This window comes from Astyanax mexicanus, chromosome 4 (assembly GCF_023375975.1).
Source record: "Astyanax mexicanus isolate ESR-SI-001 chromosome 4, AstMex3_surface, whole genome shotgun sequence".
Lineage (NCBI taxonomy): Eukaryota > Metazoa > Chordata > Actinopteri > Characiformes > Acestrorhamphidae > Astyanax > Astyanax mexicanus.
Genome location: NC_064411.1, coordinates 35697451 through 35721038, shown reverse-complemented (window position 1 = coordinate 35721038; position 23588 = coordinate 35697451). Strand labels below are relative to the sequence as shown.

General features: G+C 39.4%; 1 protein-coding gene across 2 annotated transcripts in view; it reads left to right on the top strand.

The window, feature by feature from the left end:
* The window catches only part of cdh18a (cadherin 18, type 2a), a 164760-nt gene that overhangs the window by 127079 nt on the left and 14093 nt on the right, over positions 1 to 23588 (top strand). For both annotated transcript variants that reach the window (XM_049478517.1, XM_049478518.1), the window contains exons 7-10: positions 844 to 1097; positions 3271 to 3407; positions 10949 to 11070; positions 14971 to 15085. In XM_049478517.1, coding sequence (XP_049334474.1) covers positions 844 to 1097; positions 3271 to 3407; positions 10949 to 11070; positions 14971 to 15085 — 628 coding nt within the window. The remainder of the gene's footprint in view (positions 1 to 843; positions 1098 to 3270; positions 3408 to 10948; positions 11071 to 14970; positions 15086 to 23588) is intronic.

The window sequence follows — 23588 nt, the reverse complement described above, 5'->3', positions numbered from 1 at the left end:
AATTCACTAGTTGGTAGTGTATTGGACTCCGACCCTGACAACACAGGTTTGATCCCACGTGTGTTCATTTATTTATTTGTTCCTTTCTTCTTGAGTTTACCTGCTTTAAAATCAACTGTTCTGCAGTTGGGTTCAACAACACTTTGGGCTGGAGAGCTACTAGTCTGTAGCACTTTATCCCATTACAATTCATTTTCCAAAACAGAATTTTCTTTTGTGGCCCGCCACGTAATGGCTTGGAAAATATCTGGCCCGCGGCCAAACTTAATTGCCGACCCCTGGTCGCAGGCCACTTCCAGGTTATTGGTCAAGAACATTGCAAATGCAACAAATTGTAATATTCATAGCTAAATTAAGTCAACACAGAGACAAACGCTTGGTTTCCGTAGTTTAATTTCTGTTACTCTGGTTGCTCTTGAAAAAAAAAAATCTTTACAACATAACTAAGCCAAAAAGATGACTGACACTTGAGCTTCAATTTTTTTTTTGCAGTGTAGATAAAATTAGCTAACTGTAGTTAAGGTCAGTATCCGTCTTGTAGTCCTTCTGGGCTCTAAGCTGTCTCCATCTATCAAACATATTGGCAATATTTATTTGTGTTTTACTCAACATGCTGGGTTTACTTGCAGTTGTATTCCTCACCTGGCAACCTAGGATGTGGAAATAAGAGAGTGGAATGAGCAGTGCCTACAGATGCCATCTAATGACACATCTCAATAATTTAATGAGTAAATCCAGACAATATGACCAAATATGGTCATTAATTCAGCTAGACCCCCTCTTTATTTCTCGGTGGGATGTTAACTTCAAGGTCAGTCATTTTTTCACCTCATTTTCTTGCAGCCACTGGACTATGAGAAGAAGAAGGCCTACTCATTAAGCATAGAGGGCGTCAACACGCACCTGGACCCCCGGTTCTCCCACCTGGGCCCATTCAAAGACACCACCACCTTGAAGATCATCGTGGGGGACGTGGACGAAGCTCCTGTGTTCACCATGGATTACTACATCATGGACGTGTACGAGAACGCTCCAGCCGGAACAGATGTCGGGATGGTCACGGCTCAAGACCCCGACAATGCCCGGGGCAAAGTTAGGTAAGAGTCGGATTCAAGTTCGTTTTATTTTTAATTTATCTCTTAATTACGAGAGGGGAGGGGTTTGTCATACCACAGCACACACAACACACTCCTTCAATATCACACACACACATATGGTTCAGTGTGTATTTTAGCAATGAAAAGATTTATCTCACTATTGTCTGTTGACTTTGTTATTGATACAAATTTAAAACCATTTAAACCATTCACATTCCTCCTGTGCTGAACTTATCAAGAGTTAATTACTCAAATTACTTAAATTTCTTGCTCTCTTAATGTGTTGAAGAGCATCAGTTGTAAAGTTGTGAAGAGGTAGAGCTGGTGAGATACAGTGAATAGTTCTGTTTGAGGAATGTTCTAACCCATAATATGGCAAGAACTACTCAACTAAGAAAAAAATACTTAAAAAAATAAAGGTCAGAAATATTTAAGTCCTTGAAAAAATTCAAGAACTTAAATATACGATTAGAAAAACATGGTAAAACAGTAAAAAAAAACATGATAACACAATACAAATATAGTAAAAATGTGGTACGATACAAAAAAAAAAAACAGTAAATATGTGGTAAAAGGTATTACTATGGTAAGATACTTTTATTGGTAAAATACTTAAAACATGGTAAAATTGTTAAACCGTGGCAAAGTGATGAAAACATGGTTAAACAATTAAAAACATGGTAAAACAATACAAAATATAGTAAAACATGGTAAAATGGTTAAAAAAATCGTAAAATTATATAAACATGGTAAAACTATACAAATATGGTAAAAAGAGTAAAAACGTGCTAAAACGATACAAGTATGGTAAAACCATGGTAAAGCGATAAAACTCTTAATCAGTTGTGAAGAGGTAGAGTTGGTGAGATGAATAGCTCTATTAGACTAATGTTCTAATCCAAATTATGACAAGAGCTACTTATCTAAGTAAAGAAAAAATATATTAAGAAATGAAGGTCAGTCCGAGATTAGAATTTGGCGTTGTTGGTGACGCTGAATTGAGTTGATCATATCCAGGGGCGTCGCCTGGCCTGGGCTTCCGGGGCATTAGCCCCAAATATTTTTACAGCAGCTGCGAATCATTTTGCTCAGCTCAGCTGTACTATTAATGAGTAGACAGGCCACTGGCCGCGTGTGAATGAAAAATCTCTTAACGCTAACCACGGAGCCAGTTCAAGGATAAACTTCTGCCTTTCAGGAGAAACAGCCAATCAGCTTGCTGGTTTTGCGGAGCGCCAGGCAACTCTCCTGATCGTAATTGCATAGAGCAAATGGAAGGCAACTTTTAAAATGCAGGTTATTGTAAATTGATTTCTGTGTGAAATTCTGTGTTTTTAAATAAACATTTTCCTTTTCTTTGATAAAAGCAATTACATCCAGTAAAGCTACCAGACCACTCAGTTTTTCGAATGCATATACGGTATTAGATGTTGGAGGGAATGTGGTGCCAGGACACTGCTAATATTAATGATAGTTTTTTGTTTTTATTTCCTGTCCAAATTTATGAAATGTTAGGAAAATAACAGAAGGCTTACAAGTATCTGCGAGACACCAAATGTAGAAACAGTAGCAACAGTTCTGAAATGAAACACACAAAGACATGCACTCACAACACAGGACAACACATCACATCTCTTAAAAGGTGATATTTCCTCTCCTGCCGGGTGCTTTGACGGCCTTTCAAGAGAAATGGTTTTCCAATCTTTGGGAAAGTGCCACACAGCATAGGTTAGTGTTTTCCCTGCCGTAAAACACGCTGTGCTCCAATTACTAACTAATTACGAAGCCCCTCGTGAGCTGAATCAGGTGTTGCTGTCATGCGAGAGGAGACGCCGGAGTATTGCGCAGGGATCGGGGCTCCACATAAATCACGATACAGCAAAAAGGAATAGGAATAATGGTTTGGAAAAAGCGCCTCGTTTGGACGCAGCTTTTTAGCACATTAGCTCCCCCAGCTTGTTCAGCACAGCTATTTTAAATATTGAAATATTCAGCACTTCCAAGGCCTCTGTCGTCTTTGAACATGAAAAGCCAATTAACAAGGAACAGTCATCGAGTTGCCTTACGCTCAGAAATCCCCCCGTGATGATTTACCCCATCAATTCCTCTGCAAACCGAACTGAGTTATGATCCGGCACGTCGAAACTGTTCCCTCTCCCTCTTCTAATTGCAGGTATTCCATTGACAGCAGTGCGAACGGAGAGGCACTTTTCAACATCGATGCCAACAGTGGACTCATTAAAACCACCGCAAGCCTGGATCGGGAGGCAGTAGCCTGGCACAACATCACTGTTAAAGCTTCAGAGGTTGGTAAGTATGGCGGCTCTGCGGCCAGAATCCTATCAGTGCCAGTGTGGGGTAGGGAAAAAAAAATCATGCCATATTCACTCTCGGAAATGAGGGTGCCAAATTTCAGGTTCCTTGGAGCAAGAACCATTTTTAGTTTCCTAACGATCATTTTTTAATGAGTTAATCTCTATAAGAACTGTATTTGCCAGGGAAGTGTGCTACAGGGATTTGAAGAACCCTCACATACATATTTATAAATACAACTTAATGGGATATTTGATTGATTTCAATGAAGAACCACTGTAGTTTACTTATATACTAGATATGCCACCATATACAGGGGTTTGACAATGAAACTGAAACACCTCTCATTTTAGTGTGGGAGGTTTCATGGCTAAATTGGAGCAGCCTGGTGGCCAATCTTTATGAATTGCGCATTATGTGAAGGTTCAATTAGCAGGGTAAAAGCACAGTTTTGCTCATAATATTGCAATGCACATAACATTATGTGTGACAAACCAGAGTTCAAAAGAGGACAAATTGTTGGTGCACGTCTTGCTGGCGCATCTTTGACCAAGACAGCAAGTCTTTGTGATGTATCAAGAGCCACGATATCCAGGGTAATGTCAGCATACCACCAAAAAAGATGAACCACATCCAACAGGATTAACTGTGGACGCTGTAAGAGGAAGCTGTCTGAAAGGGATGTTCAGGTGCTAACCCGGATTGTATCCAAAAAACATAAAACCACGGCTGCTCAAATCACGACAGAATTCAATGTGCATCTCAACTTTCCTGTTTCCACCAGAACTGTCCATCAAGACAATAAATTATTGTGGTCTAAAACCAGGTGTTTCAGTTTCATTGTCCAACCCCTGTATGTATTGTACTGTAAGTGAGATATGAAGAACCCTTTCCACAATGTAAAGAACGTCCATGTCGTCGCTGTCCTATGAAAGAAAGCATCGAAAATTACACTGTGGGAAAAATTCTTGATGATTCACCAAAAGACATTGAATTACACTGAAAATTTAAAAAAAGGTTTTCTTATTATCTCTACTAAAGTTGCTGTTTTGGAGATACATGTTATGAATGGAACAATGAAAATATACCGTATTTTTTAAACTATAAGGTGCAACAGATTATAAGGTGCACTATCAATAACCATCTATTTTCTGATCTATTTTCATACATAATTTTTAACCCATTGTTGTATTAGTCTTCCTTTCTTTTGATTTACATTTTTTGTCAATTAAACCATACTTAATTATTATTATTATTATTATTATTATTATTATTATTTATTTTATTTATTTATTTTATTTTATCTATTTTTATATTTTATTTACTGATATTTTACAATAATTAAATTTACCTTTTATTTTCTCTGTTATGTCAATCCCTGTTTCTGTAAATGCTCGGCTACATTGAAAATGAGGGCTGCCCTCAATGTACATCAGAGTTAAAATAAAGGTTGATTGATTGATTGATAAGGTGCACTGGATTATAAGGCGCATTTTAAGAGACACTATAAGGAACTTCTAATTCAGAAGGTCTCTGCTGGGTGGTGGTGGAGGGTTTCTTTTAAAGTAAAACTAGCGATGGATGTTAATCTACACAGATTTTTCTCCTGAAAACTGTTTATTTGGGTGAGTAAAGCGCTTCTGTTTATTTACAGTAATCTTGAATTACAGAATTTCTCCAGCCTTAACAACAGAAGCCAATGATTGCCATGTTTGCTAAAGACTTTGCCTAGTGGCAGCATGTGTAATGTGAATAACAGCAGTCCTAAAATTGCTGTTATTCCCTCCCCCCATGCTTTCTAATATATTCTGTATATTTTTATACAGAATATACATATTTTCAATTATAGATATTTATATTAACCAAATTGAAAACCTCTGGAAAATAATCAAGAGTAGGATGGATGATCACAAGCCATCAAACCAAGCTGAACTGCTTGAATTTTTGCAGCAGGAGTAAAGGCATGTAGTTATCCAAAAGCAGTGAGTAAGACTGGTGGAGGAGAACATGCCAAGATGCATGAATAGTGTGATTACAAACCAGGGTTATTCCACCAAATATTGATTTCTGAACCCTTAAAACTTTATGAACACGAACTCTGAAAGCTCTGCATCTTTTTTCTTATTTCAGCCATTTCTCATTTTCTGCAAATAAATGCTCTAAATGACAATATTTTTATTTGGAATTTGGGAGAAATGTTGTCCGTAGTTTTTAGAATAAAACAACTGTAATATAAATAGCAAAATCAGAGAAACTGATTTAGAAACTCTAGTTTTATAACTTATATAGATCAAAACTTGGCTTGGCTTGATGCAATAAACCACTCTAAAGGATTCTGACACTAAAGCTTTTACTTTAATTGTACTGAATGTATGTATATCCAAGCCAAGAACCAATTAGCAAGCCATTTCTCTAATATCGTCTGAGAATCGTTCTTCCAGCAGCTTCCTCATTTTAAATCAAGAGGAGATCTACTAGGATGGAGCTCCAGGGCTGTAGTTACAATCAGAGATATTGACCAAAGCGAACGAGGAGCCCCGCATCGCGTGATTGATGCTGTAGCTGTAGGTAGCGTTGGCCCTGTGATCAAGGCGGACAGGGTCCATTGATTCCCCTCGCCTTCTGCGCTCTTTCTTTTGCTTATCTAAGTAATTATCCCTTTCTTCATCCCATTCTCTGCAAAAGTGTCAGCTAATGAGTTGGAGTTGCCCATTGATAGCATCAGCAGAGCCAAGACTGATAGCGATCAATCACTATTAGTGATCTGCATGCGATTAGAGACAGACCGATGAGCGGACCGGCCGATATTTTCCCTTCGCTGATGCTCAGCGTTTTTTTAACGCCTATCGGCTACATCAGTTATCAGCTTCTTGACAGAGATACCATTTAGGGTGGAAAATGCTCAGCCTCCAGGGTTCATATAAATGTAATCTTAGCGAGCGAGAGCCACTGCCTCCTACCATGCTGAAATATTCATGAAATTTACATTCAAACAGGCACAGCCTGCTATTCCGCCCTGCGCTAAACCAGCGTGGCTGGTTTGTTTGTAGACTCCGGCGGGTGGATTCATATGTAAAGCCCCAGAGACAGGCTTTGGCTCTGGGTCCTCTAGGAATAGAGAGGCTGCTTGCATGGGTTTATATGCAACAATGACGCCAGAGTGGCATGATGGTGACGGCAGCATCATCCCTAAGACCACATGCAGATTTAAGGTTTAAATGAGGAATGGCTGATGAGCTTGCATCAGGGGATGGCATCATTGGGCAAAATGCCCAATAAGAACATTACGTTCTTAAGGAGCTGCTTCTAAGAAGATAATTAGGGCTGAACGATATATATCGTTTAAGCATTGTCATCAAAATGTGAGCATGCGCAATAGTCTCATTGCAGGACATGCAATATCACTTAAGGCAATAAAAACAAACACGTCATGTTGCAATGCAATGTTTTGATTCCTGACCCAAGAAGTAGATACACAGCGCTGTCTCTGCGTCTGTGTGAGTGATAGGCTGCTGCTGCCTGAGAAGTGCGAGGGGGGAGTGCGAGAGGGGGGGAGTGCGAGGAGAGGGGGTGGGGGGTTGGTGTTGCGGACAGGACCAAACACGTGGACGTCATAGGCCTTGCATTGTTCACTGTCACGATATATATTGTCGAAATAAGAACATTTGCTATGCATTTTTTTCATTATCTTGCAGTCCTAAAGATAATTCATTAGCATACGATAAAGAAAGGTGCAAATAAAGGTGAAGACACTGAAAAACACAAAGATTAAAAAAAAAAAATGAAAGCAAATGACTAGAAAACCCCTAACAATTCCCTGAAAGACCCAGTAGACCACCAATACTGCACCTTCTATCAGATAAAAAGAATAATAAAATGAAATGTTATCTTAGCAACAGGGGAGAAACTCAAGCACCATTCTGACTTGAGATCTGAAAATATCTATAGGTGATTTTGTTCATCTGTTTATCATGAGAAGATGAGTCAACCCTGGAAAGGATGTGGAGCTGATCAACAAATCGAACAAAGAAGCTTCTGCCCCCTAAAGATTTCTTATGTTTTTGCTTTTTTATACTAATGACACTTTTCCAATTATCATACATTAACACACTTTAATATCAGACAAAGGAAACCTGAGAAAATATATTAAAAGCCCCAGACCATCACACTACCACCACCATGTTTTACATTTAGTATGATGTTCTTTTTCTGAAATATTGTGTTAGTTTTTTACGCCAGATAGAACGAGACACATACCTTCCAAAATGTTTCACTTTGTCACGTCAGTCCAAAAAATATTTACCCAAAGTCCTGAGGATCATCATCAAGATGTTTTTTGGTAAATGTGCGTTGGGCTGTTGTGTTCTTTTTGGTCAATAGTGGTTTTTGCCTTGAAATTTCTCCTGTGAACACCATTTTCAACCAGTCTCTTTCTTATTATTGAATCATTTACACTGACCTTACCTGAGACAAGTGAGGCCTGCAGTTCTTTAAATGTTGTTCTGGTTCTTTGTGACCTCCTGGATGAGTTGTTCATGCCCTTTTGGAGGAATTTTGGTTCACGAGTGTTTCTTGATTTCTCAATTTGTAAATAATAGCTCTTACTGTGGTCCGCTGGAGTCTCGAAGCCTTAAAAATGACTTTGTAACCTTTTCCGGACTGACAGATAATCAATGATTTCTCATCTTTTTTTTGATTTTTGAGATCTTTTAGCTGCTTCATGTTGTCAGACAGGTTCTATTTAAGTGATTTCTTGATTTTATAGGTCTGGCAGTAATCAGGCATGATTGTGGTTAATGGATTTTATTTCATTTGTTTCACTTCTGGTGAAATTTAAAGAAAAACAGGACAGATCAAAGATTTTATATTTAAAATCAGTTTACAGGTGTTTTCCAATTTCCTATTTTGTATTTCTGACTATTCCCCAGAGTCCAGACCTCAAAGTCATTGAATCTACAATCTTTGACAATACAAACATTCCACCACCCAATTCTACTTTTGGGTAGTGTACCTCTTGGTGAGAGATCCTTGACTATTAGACATGCTTTTAGAGCACATCATTGGATTGATAAAAGCAAGTTGGTGATTCTGTCAATCTGCTTATGTCTTTAGGGATAAATCCAGGTTCTTTTTTTTGGGATATGACGACAGTTGCGTTGGATTATGGAGGACTTGTAGTGAGCGCACACTGCCCACACTGCTGCTGTGATGATCTGGGGAGTCGTCACACACTGCAAGACAGTCCGTCACCCGTTGTGCCCCCATGCCCAACCATATCTCTTTCCCAAAACATAATGGAAATGTGAAGCTCTAATCTGATATCATTCTTTAATGCTGAGTTTTCTGTGATGCTGAAAGAACATCTTGTAACTAGAGAGTACAGATCCTGCTGGAACTGCGAGTGAGTTGTCATTGCAAATCTAGGCAGCTGCTTTTTGTTACTACAGAAACACACTCAAAAATAACCGAATAATGACTTTATCAGGACGAGAGACTTTTGCTGCATGGATTGAGCAGGAGTTTTATTTATAGCGATGAAACTGATGATTAACTGGACAGATAATTAAATAGAAGGTGGGTGGTTTTAAGAAAAAAACTATCTGTACTTCAGGATGATTAGAAAAACAAAACATAAAGCATAAATCTATGCTATGATGTTGGTGATTGTGCCAAATTTGGTATTTATTCTTTTTTATTTGTTTGTTTAAAAGTTTACAGACACATCACAATGTATTCCTGTGAGATTTTTTCGTTAAAATGTTCACAGACACATCGCAATGCATTCCTATGAAATTTTTGGTGTAAAGGTTTGCAGACATATTGCAATCCATTCTGAAGATGTATTTATTTATTTATTTATTTGCCTATTTATTTATTTGTGTCACAATATTTGTGTTTGCTATGGTTAAAGGTTTTAAAAGTATTGATATGCATAACTCAGGTAGAAGTAGAGATACTAGGTTTTTAGAAATACTTGAAAAAAAAAAGTGTAAAAGTGCTGATTTCAAAACTACTTAAAGTATAAAAGTAAATCTAAGGAAATATAAATAGCCATTTACAGGGTCCCCTCCCTAAAACACATTTTTCTAAAAGCCACAATGGCTATAATGTTATATTAAAATGTTAATGTAGATAATTTTGGGATGCACTAGGCTACCTTCAGTTTCAGCTGCATATGTGGCCATTAAAAATGAATGTTTTTTTAGCACAATGCAAATTAAATATATAAAACAAATTGGGACATTTCACTGCTCGAGTTCTCTTGAGTCTCGGCACGGATTATCTTCATGATAGACTACATACAGGGGATGGACAATGAAACTGAAACACCTGTCATTTTAGTGTGGGAGGTTTCATGGTCACATTGGAGCAGCCTGGTGGCCAATCTTCGTTAATTGCACATTGCACCAGTAAGAGCAGAGTGTAAAGGTTCAATTAGCAGGGTAAGAGCACAGTTTTGCTCAAAAAATATTGCAATGCACACAACATTATGGGTGACATACCAGAGTTCAAAAGAGGACAAATTGTTGGTGCACGTCTTGCTGGCGCATCTGTGACCAAGACAGCAAGTCTTTGTGATGTATCAAGAGCCACGGTATCCAGGGTAATGTCAGCATACCACCAAGAAGGACCAACCACATCCAACAGGATTAACTGTGGATGCTGTGATGTGATGTTATGTGATGTGCAGGTGTGATGGATATATGCATAAAAACCTATAGGGTGCCAGAATGGTATATATTTATACTTCTCTACATCCAATCACAATGAAATTCACTCAAATTCTAGCTGGATGGAGCGATTTGTCAGAATATAAGCCAGAATAAAAACAAGCTGAATTAAAACAGGAGTAACAAGACTATTTTTAAAATGTAAGGAGTGGAAAGTTTAAATAATTGTGTGAAAATGTAAAAAGTAGTACAAGTAAAAAGTCATATAAAAAATAATTACTCAAGTATAGATAGCATAGAATTATAGATAACCAACATTTCTACTTAAGTAAGGTAACAAAGTATATGTGTTTTTTTATTTGACACCTCTGGCTGTGGTTTACTTGTTTTTCTTGCTTAGATGTTGCTACTGAATAGGTGTTGATTGGTGTTGAAGTGTTTGCTTGGGCTTTGCTATACTTTAAGTGCTTGTTTCTAAGGTGTTTTTATGGTGTTGCTATATTTTTTTGCAGCTTGTTGCTATGGTGTTGGTAAGGTGTTGATCGGTTGACTTTTGATGTAATGGTGGAGTAAACACGCATTTGGCTAGTAGCCAACCACAAGTCAATTAGGTTCAAAAAACATAAAGCATGAAATGCTTATGTATTGTTATGTGTACAGAGAAAATTTCAGTGCATTCCTATGGGAGTGTGTTGGACACATATTTGTGTTTGTTTAAAAGATGCTTCATATCAGCACATTATTCCAGATGACTGGAAAATAAATAGAGTAAATGACTGTGCATTTATTCTGTGGCTTTTGGACCCTATTGACGATCATTTCCTCAGTGTTTGATGATTCTATTTTGTCTTCTTCTTTATTTTCCAGACAATCCAAAGCTGGTCAGCTATGTTCCGGTCACTGTCCAAGTCCTGGACGTCAACGACAACACGCCATACATTCCTACTGACCAAGACATCATTGTGTGTGAGAGTTCAAAACCAGGCCAGGTTAGTTATCTCTCCAGACCTACTATTTATGTGTTTTATCAAGCATCAGAACATATGAGACATATGAACTTGAGTGACATCCAATTCTCAACAATATGGTGTTGACCTACTCTTTAGGGCAGCTGCAAAGGCTTTCCACAAGGTTTTAGGTTTAGGTTTAGGAGTGTGTTTATGGGTAATTTTTTTCACCATTCTTCTAGAAGCGCATTTTGGAGGTCAAACAATGATGTTGGAAAGGAAAGCCTGCCTCACAATCTTCAGATTGATTCATGCTAAAGGTGTTTTATCAGGTTGAGTTCAGGACTCTGTGCAGGCCAGTCAAGTTCTTCCAAACCAAACTTGCTTATTCATGTCTTTATGGAGCCATCCCCAAACTGTTCCCACAAACTGTTGGAGGCATGAAATTGTCCAAAAACTCTTGGTATCCTGAAGCAATAAGAGGCCTGAGTCCAGCTTCTAAAAGAAACAACCCCACACCATTATCCCCCCTCAAACAAACTTAATACTTAATACAATACAGTCAGACAAACTTTGTTTTCCTGGCAAATGCCAAACCGAGACTCATTCATTAGATTGCCAGATGAAGAACCATGATTCATCACTCTAGAGAACATGTCTCTACTGCTCTAGACTCCAGATTCCAATAGTGGCATGCTTTACACCACTGTATCCAAAAAATGTATTGCATATGGTGATTTAAGGCTTGAATATATGTGTTTTATCAAGCATCAGAACAGAAATACGCTACACTATACTGCCAAAAGTATTCTTTCTTCTGCCTTCTGAGACATAGGAACTTGAGTGACATCCAATTCTGAACAATATGGTGTTGACCTACTCTTTAGGGCAGCTGCAAAGGCTTTCCACAAGGTTTAGGTTTAGGTTTAGGAGTGTGTTTATTGGGATTTTTTCAACATTCTTTCAAACAATGATTTTGGAAAGGAAAGCCTGGCTCACAATCTTCAGATTGATTCATGCTAAAGGTGTTTTATCAGGTTGAGTTCAGGACTCTGTGCAGGCCAGTCAAGTTCTTCCAAACCAAACCAAACAAAGACAAATTCTGTTCTCCTGGCAAATGCCAAAACGAGACTCATTTATTGGATTGCCAAATGGAGAACCATGATTCATCACTCCAGAGAACATGTCTCTACTGCTCTAGACTCTTGATTCCAATGGTGGCATGCTTTACACCACTGTATCCAAAAAAAAATATTGCATACGGTGATTTAAGGCTTGAATCGGCCATGGAAACCCATTCTATGAAGCTCTCTACACTCTACATTGTTCATGAGATGATCTGAATTGAATGTCTTATGGATTTTGGTTACGTCCCTTTTACCTGGACTACCAGGTTATTATTGGAACACCTGAATTGAATGGTTAGGAAGGGTAAATCCTATCATGTTCTTTCTTTTTGTGTTTTACTTTTCCTGTTGATTGCTTTTTTCTACACCCTGCTATCTCAGAACCTTCTGCTGCCGTAACACCCTCTACCTTCTTCTCTCTGTACATCTATATCTCAGAGTTCTCCAGGGTTTGCTCTCTTCGCTTTGCTCACTTCTGTATGCACACACACACACACACATTCGCGCACACCCCGTCCCTTTATGATACATCTGACAACATCAGGGCTGGATTTATCTGTGGCTCTGCAGACTTGGAAGCCTCTTGAACCTATAAATTATTCAGCATCTACAGGGCTTCTTCTGGAACAGATAGCGGTGGCGAGCCCACTGGTGCTGGCTTGCAAGAAATGAAGAAATGTTAATCAACGCTCCTCTGATTCTGATTGGACCTCTCGCGCGGCCGCTACCGATCCACATCCAGCCCCCCACCGTCAGAATGAAGATCGGTAAACATGGAGGATAGGCTGCACTGTTGACACGTATGATGCATGTCTGTGTTCGATGTCTGGAGGCCAGAGAAGCACAGCAGGTGAACGCAGAGTCCAGTTCGGCTAAAAATATGTCCTGTGGATAAATAGGGCAGTAATGAATGGAAAGAAGCCATTGCTTTATTTAGCGCTGATTCAAGAGTTATTTATAAAAGAGCGCACAATTCACAATTCACTGCCCCAGCAAAAGTAAACGTCTTTCGGGAACAATCCAGTGCAAAAAAAAAAAAAAAAAAAAAAACAGAAAAGTGTCTATTTTGGAGCTTTTTTCGAGTTCTTTTTCAGCTATTTTTTCTTTTATTGAGATGTACTGTATATAGATGTATTACACACAGAGTGATCTATTTTAAATGTTTATTTCATTTTCTTGTATTGTTGATGATTATGGCTAACAGCTAATGAAAAAAAAAACAAAAATCAGTATCTCAGAAAAATAGAAGACTATATAAGACCAATTGGTACTTTTTTGGCAGTGTGGGCAGTGTGCCAAGTCCTGCTGGAAAATGAAAGCCGCACCTCTTCATTAAAGTTGTCAGCAGAAGATTTTGCCGGAAAACACGGCACTTTGGACTTTGGACTTGATATAACACATTGGACCAACACCAGCAGATAACATGTGAAGACCATGCAAACATATCATTTTTATTTTACTTGCACATTTTTACGAAGTAGTTTTTTTGCACTAAACATTTTTATTTGTTTAGACTAAAAATGTTACATTTTTGTATAAAGTTTTCTTTGTGTGTCCTGATCAAAATACTGAAAGGCATAGGCTGCTCTGAGTGTCAGGTTTTTAATAATCTACATGTATCCTAGTGGTGTGATTATCAAGAAAAATATCTCAGTCTGATGCTTTTTCTCCATGTATTTTATCAAAGTAATAATCCATGTAATGAACTATCATTAATATTCTTATGCTTTCAATTCATAAACACTCTAATCTAACCATTAGATATCTTAGGTGTGAATATATTTAAAATCTATCCAATCAAAAATAAGTAAAAGAAAAACAGGCGCTTGGTAAAATGTTGACTAAAACATGATCAGTTCCAGGAAAATATAACAATTCTGCTTCCTTTTACATTTTAAATGATTATATTTTTGAGCAGCCGTATGTCTCCTGGAGTAAAAGAGCTCAGGGCATGTGACTGTCTGATATAATTACTGTGTTATAAGACCTGAAAGAGGAACTGACGGAGAAAAATCTGAAAAAAAAACCTCACCAAAACAGCCTAGGGTTCAAAGGGTTAAGCAGGCTGTGTTTGTCTATTGTTGTGACTTAGATGAAGATCAGAACACATTTAATGACCAATTTGTGCAGAAATCCAAGTAATTCCAAAGGGTTAAACTGTATGATTTAATCTGAAACTGTCTTTTTTAAATATCACGTCTTCATATTTTTGCCACATCTTCGGGTTTTTGCCCCCTTCTCCTTGATAAGATGAGACGATACGGAAAAACAGGAGGTGTCTGGGTCTCAGGACGTTGTGACAGCAGACAGCGGAGGCCGACGTGTCCTGCAGCCCTTATTACGAGAGGGAAGAGCTCGGATACGCAGCGTGAGCTTGAGACTGAGCGGATGCGAGACGTCCTGGCCGAGCTCATGCCGCTCTCTTCAGGTGTCCCCCCACGCAGACAGGTGAAGATCTTCAATAATTGGTCCATCCCAGGCATGAGGAGCGCTTTTCCTTGCTTGCCGCTGATCCGCCGGTGGGGGCCAATTAGGTTAACAAGCTGACAAAACATCACGGGGACGAGCGTTGCTTGAAGCCAGCGTGCATCCATCGCCTGTGATCCAGCAGCCCTGCTGGGCCGAGCGCAGCACGCGCGAAGACTGCAGCCAGAACCCGACGCCCTTCAAACTGTGAAGGAGAAAGATAGGGGCAGGTAGTGCTGAGAGACTGGCGAGACATATGGCAATAAACATCCCACGGATCTTTAATCTGTGTGCTTTTTTTGTTCATTTAATTCCTTTATTTCATTATATTTCATTTTTCTCTGTGCAGGTAATCCAGACCATCAGGGCTACAGACAAGGACAACTTTGCCAACGGCCGTTTTACCTTTGCTCTGCCAGCAGACCTGCCAGCCAACCCGAATTTCACCCTGAAGGACAATGAAGGTATTGCCTTTTTTTTAACGGATAACATTTATTTTTCTCTGGCAGTTTCATCCAAAAATGATATGTACTGTAATATTATGCCAGAATACTTTAAATTTCTGCTAGATTTGTGCAGTGCATGCCAGTTAACCCCCAACTGACTCTTCCTTGTGAAAAGGTTGTGTGAAAAGCTGATTTTTACTTCATGCAAAAGAGTTTAGCACATTCAGATTAAGTATGTAGTCTTCCTGAAGCGCAGATACTGTATTTTTATTTTTGCACTATAAGGCACACTTAAAATCCTTTAATTTTCCCCAAAAATCATCGGTGCGCCTTTTAATCCGGTACGCCTGCACGTTTACTGTGTGAAGAACAGGGCTAGCTAATATAACCCTGGCTGCTGCGTGGCATTAGCCACTAAGCTCTAGGGGTTAGGGGTTATTAATTAGGTTATAAACCATTAATAAGCCATTCTGACATTAATAGAAAGGGCGACACGTGCCTGTCGTGTACCAAATAGTGATTCCACATTCGTTTATACTGTTAAACTTCAGATCTTTCTAGATGTTCTAGATCTTACTTTGTCTTTTCCATACATCAGTCAGCATTAACATTTCTTTTAATAACTTTTTAATATTAATTTAACTATGTTACCATATCAAATGACTAAACTGACTTTCTATATTATTTTAATTTAAAAATAAAATATATATACATATATATATATATTATATGTTAAAAAAAAAAAAGTTATTTTCTTCGTTGTTCTTTCTTTTTATTCTTGGGTTGTAAGTTAAGCTTAGTCATGTTTTTAAAGTATTTACAAGTTAATTCACTTCTTTATAAGCCCTTTCTAAAGAACCCTTATTTTAAAGTGGTAGCCTTATGATTTATTAAGAGATTTCGTTCATGCCATTTGCACATTTCAAGACGTGCAAAAGCATACTTTTCCCGTCGTTACGATAGCAAAGTCATAAAGACGTGACAAGCTATAAATCTAAAAGCTCCACCATGCACAGTTGATGGATCGCTTATAGATTGTTAAAATAGGGACTTCAGTGTCTATAACTTGACTACGAATTTTTTTTTCAAAAATTTTATATAGACTATAAAAAATCAGGTATAAGTTTAGTAGCATAATAGAATATAGTATACATGCATTATTTTTTTACATTTTATTTTATTTAATTTTTTTTACATTTTCTCCCCAATTTACATAGCCAATTACCCAACCCATTCATTAGGATTCTATTGACTATGACTAGTGATGCCCCGACACACCAGGAGAGTAAAGACTAGCACATGCCTCCTCTGATACATGTGAAATCCGTCACCTCCTCTTTTCAAACTGCTGTTGATAGCAGTAGCATTGCTGAGTAGCATCATAGCACAGCACTGATACATCTGATACATCAGCTCACAGACGCCTTGTGCTGATCGACATCACCCTTTGGAGAGATGTGGGGAGAGAGAGCGCCATCTACCCATCCAGAGAGACCAAGGCCAACGCAAAGCCAGTTGTGCTCTCTCGGGGCTCCGGCAGCTGATGAAACGTCAGCATTATTTGAAACATCTTTTCATATAAACAAAGAAAACAACAACAGCAAGAGCCATTTGACATCTCTAAAAGCTCGCTTTCATTTGTCATGCGGCTCTCGCCGATATCAAATGCGATCCAGAAGAGGCTCTTCCCCCGCTAGGAAAGATCGTGATAATGGAATTTGCCTCGTGAGAGCTGATTTCCTCCTGTTTGCTCCTAGTAAACCGCCAGCGCCTCAGGACAAACATATTTAGTAGCATGTGTTGTCACATGGATCTTGCTCCTTCGCTAAACCCCACCCTCGCCTACTCTTCCCCTCCCTTTCTTGCCTCTCGCACACCCCACCCCACACCCCCACCCCACCTCCATCCAACACGCACTCCTCTAATATCCGAGAGAGGCCAGTGGTCCAGTTGCTGGGAAACCAGGTCTGTGCCTATGTTGGCTCAAGGCTGTCTGACGGAGAGATGGTCAGACTGTAATGATTCATCTGCAGAAAAGCAGACTGGCTCCTCTTTTCTGAGGAAAATAAAATAAAAAGAAGAAGAAGAAGAAGGCTGGGAGTCGGGGTGAGGTTGGGGTTGTGGTTGGGGGTGGTGGTACGAGAAGAAGAGGGGTTCAGGTAGGCTGGGAGGGTTTAACAACGCAATCTGGGAGATCAGAAACAGACGTTACGAAAGCCCCAAGACCCCTGAGCTTGGCAGTCGGGGCTTTAGAGCTTTGCTTCGGTTTGTTTCCCCTCAGCCTAAGCCTGGGGACGTTCCCTTCTCGGGCTTTGCTAGACCTAAATAGCGTCCCCTGGGACGGGTCATTACCGAGGTGTTTATGCACCGGCGATTGGATTCCCGGGTTTAGGCTTCGCCAGCGATGCGCTCAAATGTGTTTACATTGAGACGCAGACTAGAGGGTTTATGGGTATTCTCATAGAAGCTCACAGAAGCTCACAGAAGCTTGTGTAGCGCAAATCTACAGTGCTGTGGATCGAGCTGTTGGTGCATGGTGTATCTTAGATTATTGAAAGTAGACACCTCTTGCTTAGAAAAAGCTAAAAAAAAAACATCTTGTCTAGATTTTCTCAGTCAGCTTTATGAGGTAGAGTCTCCTGGAATGTTCAGCTTTCAGTTAACAGCTGTGCTGAACTCGTCAAGAGTTAAATACTTGAATTTCTTAACCTCCTAATGTGTGTTTGAGAGCATCAGTTGTAAAGTTGTAAAGAAATAGAGTTGGTGAGATACAGTAGATACCTTTATTTGAGTAATGTTATTAGCTTGACACACAGATAATAATTACGCAATAATACATTCGAAGTTCATGCTATAACATGTAATATCAGTTTAAGAGTCGTGCTGCGATCATAGGCATGAGTGCCGTAGATCAGCACAGCAGTGCCAATATTACACATTATTGCGATTATACCACAGTTCTATTATTGCTGTTTATTAAAGATTTTGAGTTGAAGAGAATAAGAAAATATGATCTGTTTGGTTATAAAAATTCAGCGAGTTCTTTTTTTGTAGCTGCGCTGTTTGGCTTGTAAGTGCTGCATCGTTGCTAGTTTAGCTGTACGTGGCAGAGCAAATCATGGAGAGCTTCGGTTACAGTGCATTACCGGTTGATAACGTCACTCATAGAATGCCTTTCAGCCAATCACACAATCAAAGTTAGCCTATTATACAATGATATCTGCTAATATTAGGTTAGCGTGTAATGTTTGTCAATAATTTAACCAAAAATCGCAGCTAGTTTTTGGTAGAAAAATAAATAAATAAAAAGAAAAATGTTAAAAAGTTAGTTAGCTACCTCGACTATTTAACATTTATATTTATTACATTTTTGCTCATGCAGAACAGGTCCCAACAAGTTAAAATTGGAATGTTTGTATGTTTGTGAACAATACTGTATAATAAATATAAATAAACCTTAACTGTCATGTTTAACCCTTTCAGACCCTGCGTCTTTTACAATGCACATAGTGTATTTTCTAATTTTAGGAAGGTTTATAGCACTGAACACTATTTGAGACCTGTTGTCCATCAGAATAAACCATGAAACAATGAAATAGTAACTTAGCCCCGCCCACTGCACTGTAAAAAAAAAAAAAAACAGCAGCTCAAACATTAGAGCATGAGTGCACCAGAGCACTACAACAGGGTACAGTAAAAACAATTATATTAAAATACTAGTTAAATGTGATTTAGAAGACTTTTTATAATGTTTATAATATTTTACTGTTTAGAGATTTTATTAGTGAAATAAAAAGGTTAATATCAAATATGTAAAAAAAGGCTTTCGATGCAATTGAATATTTTAGTTAACTGTTTTTCATTTTTATATGTGAAAAAACTGCATTCTTATGTTTTTCCATCACTGGAACACTGGAATAATTTGGGTCTGAAAGGTTTAAATAAGATTTTAAGTCAGGATTATAATTAAGGAACTTTGGTCCATTTCTATTGCCTGATTTACATACTGTAATACATCATAACATGAAGGCTATTGGCCATGTCTGATTTTTTAATGATGCCAAAAGTGATAAATTGACAGCAGCACCTCAATAGAAATCAACTAGACGTCATAATGACAGACATATTTACTTGAAGACTGCACTTGTATTAGAAGAGGCAGTGATTGCTCAGTGGTTAGAGTGCTGGGATATTGATCTCAGTGGTTGATAAGTGGCCACTGTTGGGTCTAAAAGCATGGCACTTAACCCTTTCTGGTTCAGGGACACCAGAGCATGGCTGAGCAGAAACTCTGTCCTATTTAAACCATGCGCTACCCTCAGAGCAGCAGATCTGTTTGGTGTCTCCAACAAATAACTTTCAGAGTTTTTGAATCAGTTTCTCTGATTTTGCTTTTATTTATTTGCAGAAAAATGGCTGAAATAACAAAAAAGATGCAGAGCTTTCAGACCTCAAATAATGCAAAGGAAGCAAGTTCATATTCATAAAGTTTTAGAAGTTCAGAAATCAATATTTGGTGGAATATTTGGTTTTCATCTCGGCATGTTCTCCTCCACCAGTCTTACACACTGCTTTTGGATAACTTTATGCCTTTACTCCTGGTGCAAACATTCAAGCAGTTCAGTTTGGTTTGATGGCTTGTGATCATCCGTGTTCCTCTTGATTATATTCCAGAGGTTTTCAATTTGTTAAAATTTTAAAAAACCTCATAATTTTTAAGTGGTCTCTTATTTTTTTTCCAGAGCTGTGTATATGCTTTAAGTGTCGATTTAGGGTTCGGACCAGTTCCACTGAGCCATTTGTCCAGAATATAATTAATCATAAAATGAAGGCCAGCTGCTATGTCTGCACTGATAATAGAGGTTAGAGCACTGGGTTATTGATTACAGGGTTGATAAGTGGCCACTGTTGGGTCCGAGTATAAGGCACTTAACCCTTTCTGCTCCAGGAACACTAGAGCATGACTGACCCTGCGCTCTGTGCATTGCTTTGTGAAGAGAATATTTTTTTTGTATGTTATGAATACAATAAATGAACTAAATGCTTATTTCTGAGCAGAACCGCCCATGTTAACCTATAAAGACCACATGCTGCCCACAGAGCAGCAGATCTCTAATGGGAATAAGCACCGGCTGCCCTCAGAGCAGCAGATCTCTATAGGGAGTCACCAAGTGCTAGATTTCTATTGTATGTCGCCACGTGCTGCCCTCAGAGCAGCAGATATTTCTATTGGGAGTCTCCACATGCTGCCCTCAGAGCAGCAGATCTCTCTGTTGGGAGTCTCTACGTGCTGCCGTCAGAGCAGCAGATCTCTCTATTGGGAATCACCACATGCTGCCCTTAGAGAAGCAGATCTCTCTATTTGGGAATCATCACATGCTGCCCTTAGAGCAGCAGATCTCTCTATTGGGAATCATCACATGCTGCCCTTAGAGAAGCAGATCTCTCTATTGGGAATCATCACATGCTGCCCTCAGAGCAGCAGATCTCTCTATTGGGAGTCTCTACATGCTACCCTCAGAGCAGCAGATATTTCTATTGGGAGTCTCCACATGCTGCCCTCAGAGCAGTAGGTCTCTCTATTGGGAATCACCACATGATGCCCTTAGAGCAGCAGATCTCTCTATTCGTGAATCATCACATGCTGCCCTTAGAGCAGCAGATCTCTCTATTGGGAGTCTCTATGTGCTGCCCTCAGAGCAGCAGATGTCTCTATTAGGAATCACCACATGCTGCCCTCAAAGCAGCAGATCTTTATTGATCTCTCTATTGAGATCTGGGTCTCAGATATAGTAAATATGTACATGATGACACATATTCTTATAATATTGTACATATACTGTACAGAACAGAGCCTGTGCAACTCATAAACTGTGTCAGTTTACAGACTCTGTGCACTCTGTAAGTTCTGTACTTTTGTACACAAATACATTTCTGCGTATCTTTGCAGAAATATAAAAAAAATCTTTATATCGTGCCTGTATATTTCCGCGCCTCGCAAAACTCGGAGCCGAGTGCTGATTGTCGCAGCCCCCCGGACCCCCCCCACAGCCTGCTCCCTAAGCCCGCCGCTGATTGAATGAGAGTATAAGCTGTTTGGTATTTGATCGGTGAGGCATCTCACTGCAGCGACTGGAACTGTGTCATGCGACTGCGCGCTTTGCCAGTGCCAGGCTTGGGAGGTGGCAAAACAAATTGGATTGCAATTCCCCCTGGAAGAATTCATTGCTTTTTTTTTTTTCTTCTCTCTCGTTCTGAGAAAGGCGGTGGGTGTTCAAATTGGCTAAAGTTGGTATGAATTTCATGTGGCATAAATAATATTCCCCAATCCAGAAGGTGCACCATTAGTTATGTGTTCGCCCCCTGCGTGTCCCCTGATAAATGGAGAAATATGCTCCTGATTTGGGAGGGCAGATTATGTCGTAAGCTCTGGGCCCGTGGCTGGCGCGTTGAGCGTGTGCTGGTTCTGCTTATGTGAAGAGCGTGTCCCTCCCAGGCCTCCCTCCCCTCAACCTCCCCTCCCCTCCCCGGTCATGCGCTCCCACCCGGATCTCTGCAGCTTTATGCACGGTCCGCCGGCCCGGCTCTCCCCTCTTAAACTATCACATTAGGCTGGAGCCGATCCAGAACCGCAGACCCTCTCTCGCTCTCGGCCGGACCACACATCTCTCACAGTGAAGATTAATTATATCCGCAGTTAGTGCGCGCTCCGTTCCCGTGGCGTTGGTTTGTGATTTGGAAATGTGTTCATGATCTGCTGTCTCTTCAGTGACAGACCTGCTGTGAAATGCCCTGTACTTTCAGCAATTAAAGAAACGCTCGTATTTTTATTATAGCCACTCTGCCTGTCGCTCTGTCTGTTGCAGAAAGTGTGTGTGTGTGTGTGTGTGTGTGTGTGTTAGTGTGTGAAGAAGAAAATAATTTACCAATAGGAGTCATACTGTTCTTCTCCACTCTCATGTTTTTGATTAGTCAGAAACTTTAACTGCACTCTATGGAGCCCCTGAAGAAACATGGTCGACTGTATATAAGTGGCTTAACTGGTGAGCACCAGAAACTAATGAAGTGAGCACCATATACTATCTAGTGAGCACCAGCCACTAAGTGGTCACTACATAGTATCTAGTGCTTAACACATACTGTCTGTCGCTCTCTAGTGTTCACTATATACAATCTAGTTCTTACCACTTACTGTCTGGTGTTTCCTACATAGTATCTGGTGCTCACCACTTATGTGTATGTGTATGTATGTGTTGAGCTCCAGACAGTATGTGCCGAACACCAGACAGAATGTGGTGAGCACTAGATACTATGTGGTGAGCACCAGAAACTATGTGGTGAGCGCCAGATATTATCTAGTGAGCACCAGACACTAAGTGGTCACTACATAATATCTAGTGCTTACACTTACTGTCTGGTGCTCACTGCATAGTATCTGGTGTTCACTATATAGAATCTGGTTCTTACCACTATCTTGTGCTCAACACTATGTGTCTGGTGCTCAGTACATAGTATCTGGTGCTGAGTACATAGTATCTGGTGCTGAGTACATAATATCTGGTGCTGAGTACATAGTATCTGGTGCTGAGTACATAATATCTGGTGCTGAGTACATAGTATCTGGTGCTGAGTACATAATATCTGGTGCTGAGTACATAGTATCTGGTGCTCAGTACATAGTATCTGGTGCTGAGTACATAGTATCTGGTGCTGAGTACATAGTATCTGGTGCTGAGTACATAATATCTGGTGCTGAGTACATAGTATCTGGTGCTGAGTACATAATATCTGGTGCTGAGTACATAATATCTGGTGCTGAGTACATAGTATCTGGTGCTCAGTACATAGTATCTGGTGTTCACTATATAGTATCTGTTTCTTACCACTTAGTCTCTGGAGGTCACTACATAGTATATTGTGCTCACCACTTAATGCCTGGTGCTCACTACATAGTATCTGGTGCTCAGTACATAGTATCTGGTGTTCACTATATAGTATCTGGTGTTCACTATATAGAATCTGTTTCTTACCACTTACTCTCTGGTGGTCACTACATAGTATCTGGTGTTCACTATATAGTATCTGGTGTTCACTATATAGAATCTGTTTCTTACCACTTACTCTCTGGTGGTCACTACATAGTATCTGATGCTCTTTATTTTACAGACTGGTTCTCTGTGTGTTTCACAAGTGTATCAAAAGGTTACAGGATAATGTGAGAGTGTCTGTCTGTTCATCAACAGCTGAAACTCTGTAGAAGTTGGGTTATGCAACAGGACAATGACCCAAAACACCGGAGCAAATCCACAACAGAATAGCTAAAGAAAACTGAATCTGCCTCCTGGAGTGTCCAAGCCAAAGCCCACATCTCAAATACTAAGACCTATGACCTAAGGTTTCACTTACATACTTTTTTGTCTACTCCTTTTACTGTTTAATGAGTGTGTTTAATATTAGTTTGACATTTTACAACACATTTTTGCAGAAAGCCATTAAATTCCATATGTTTCAGACACATTTT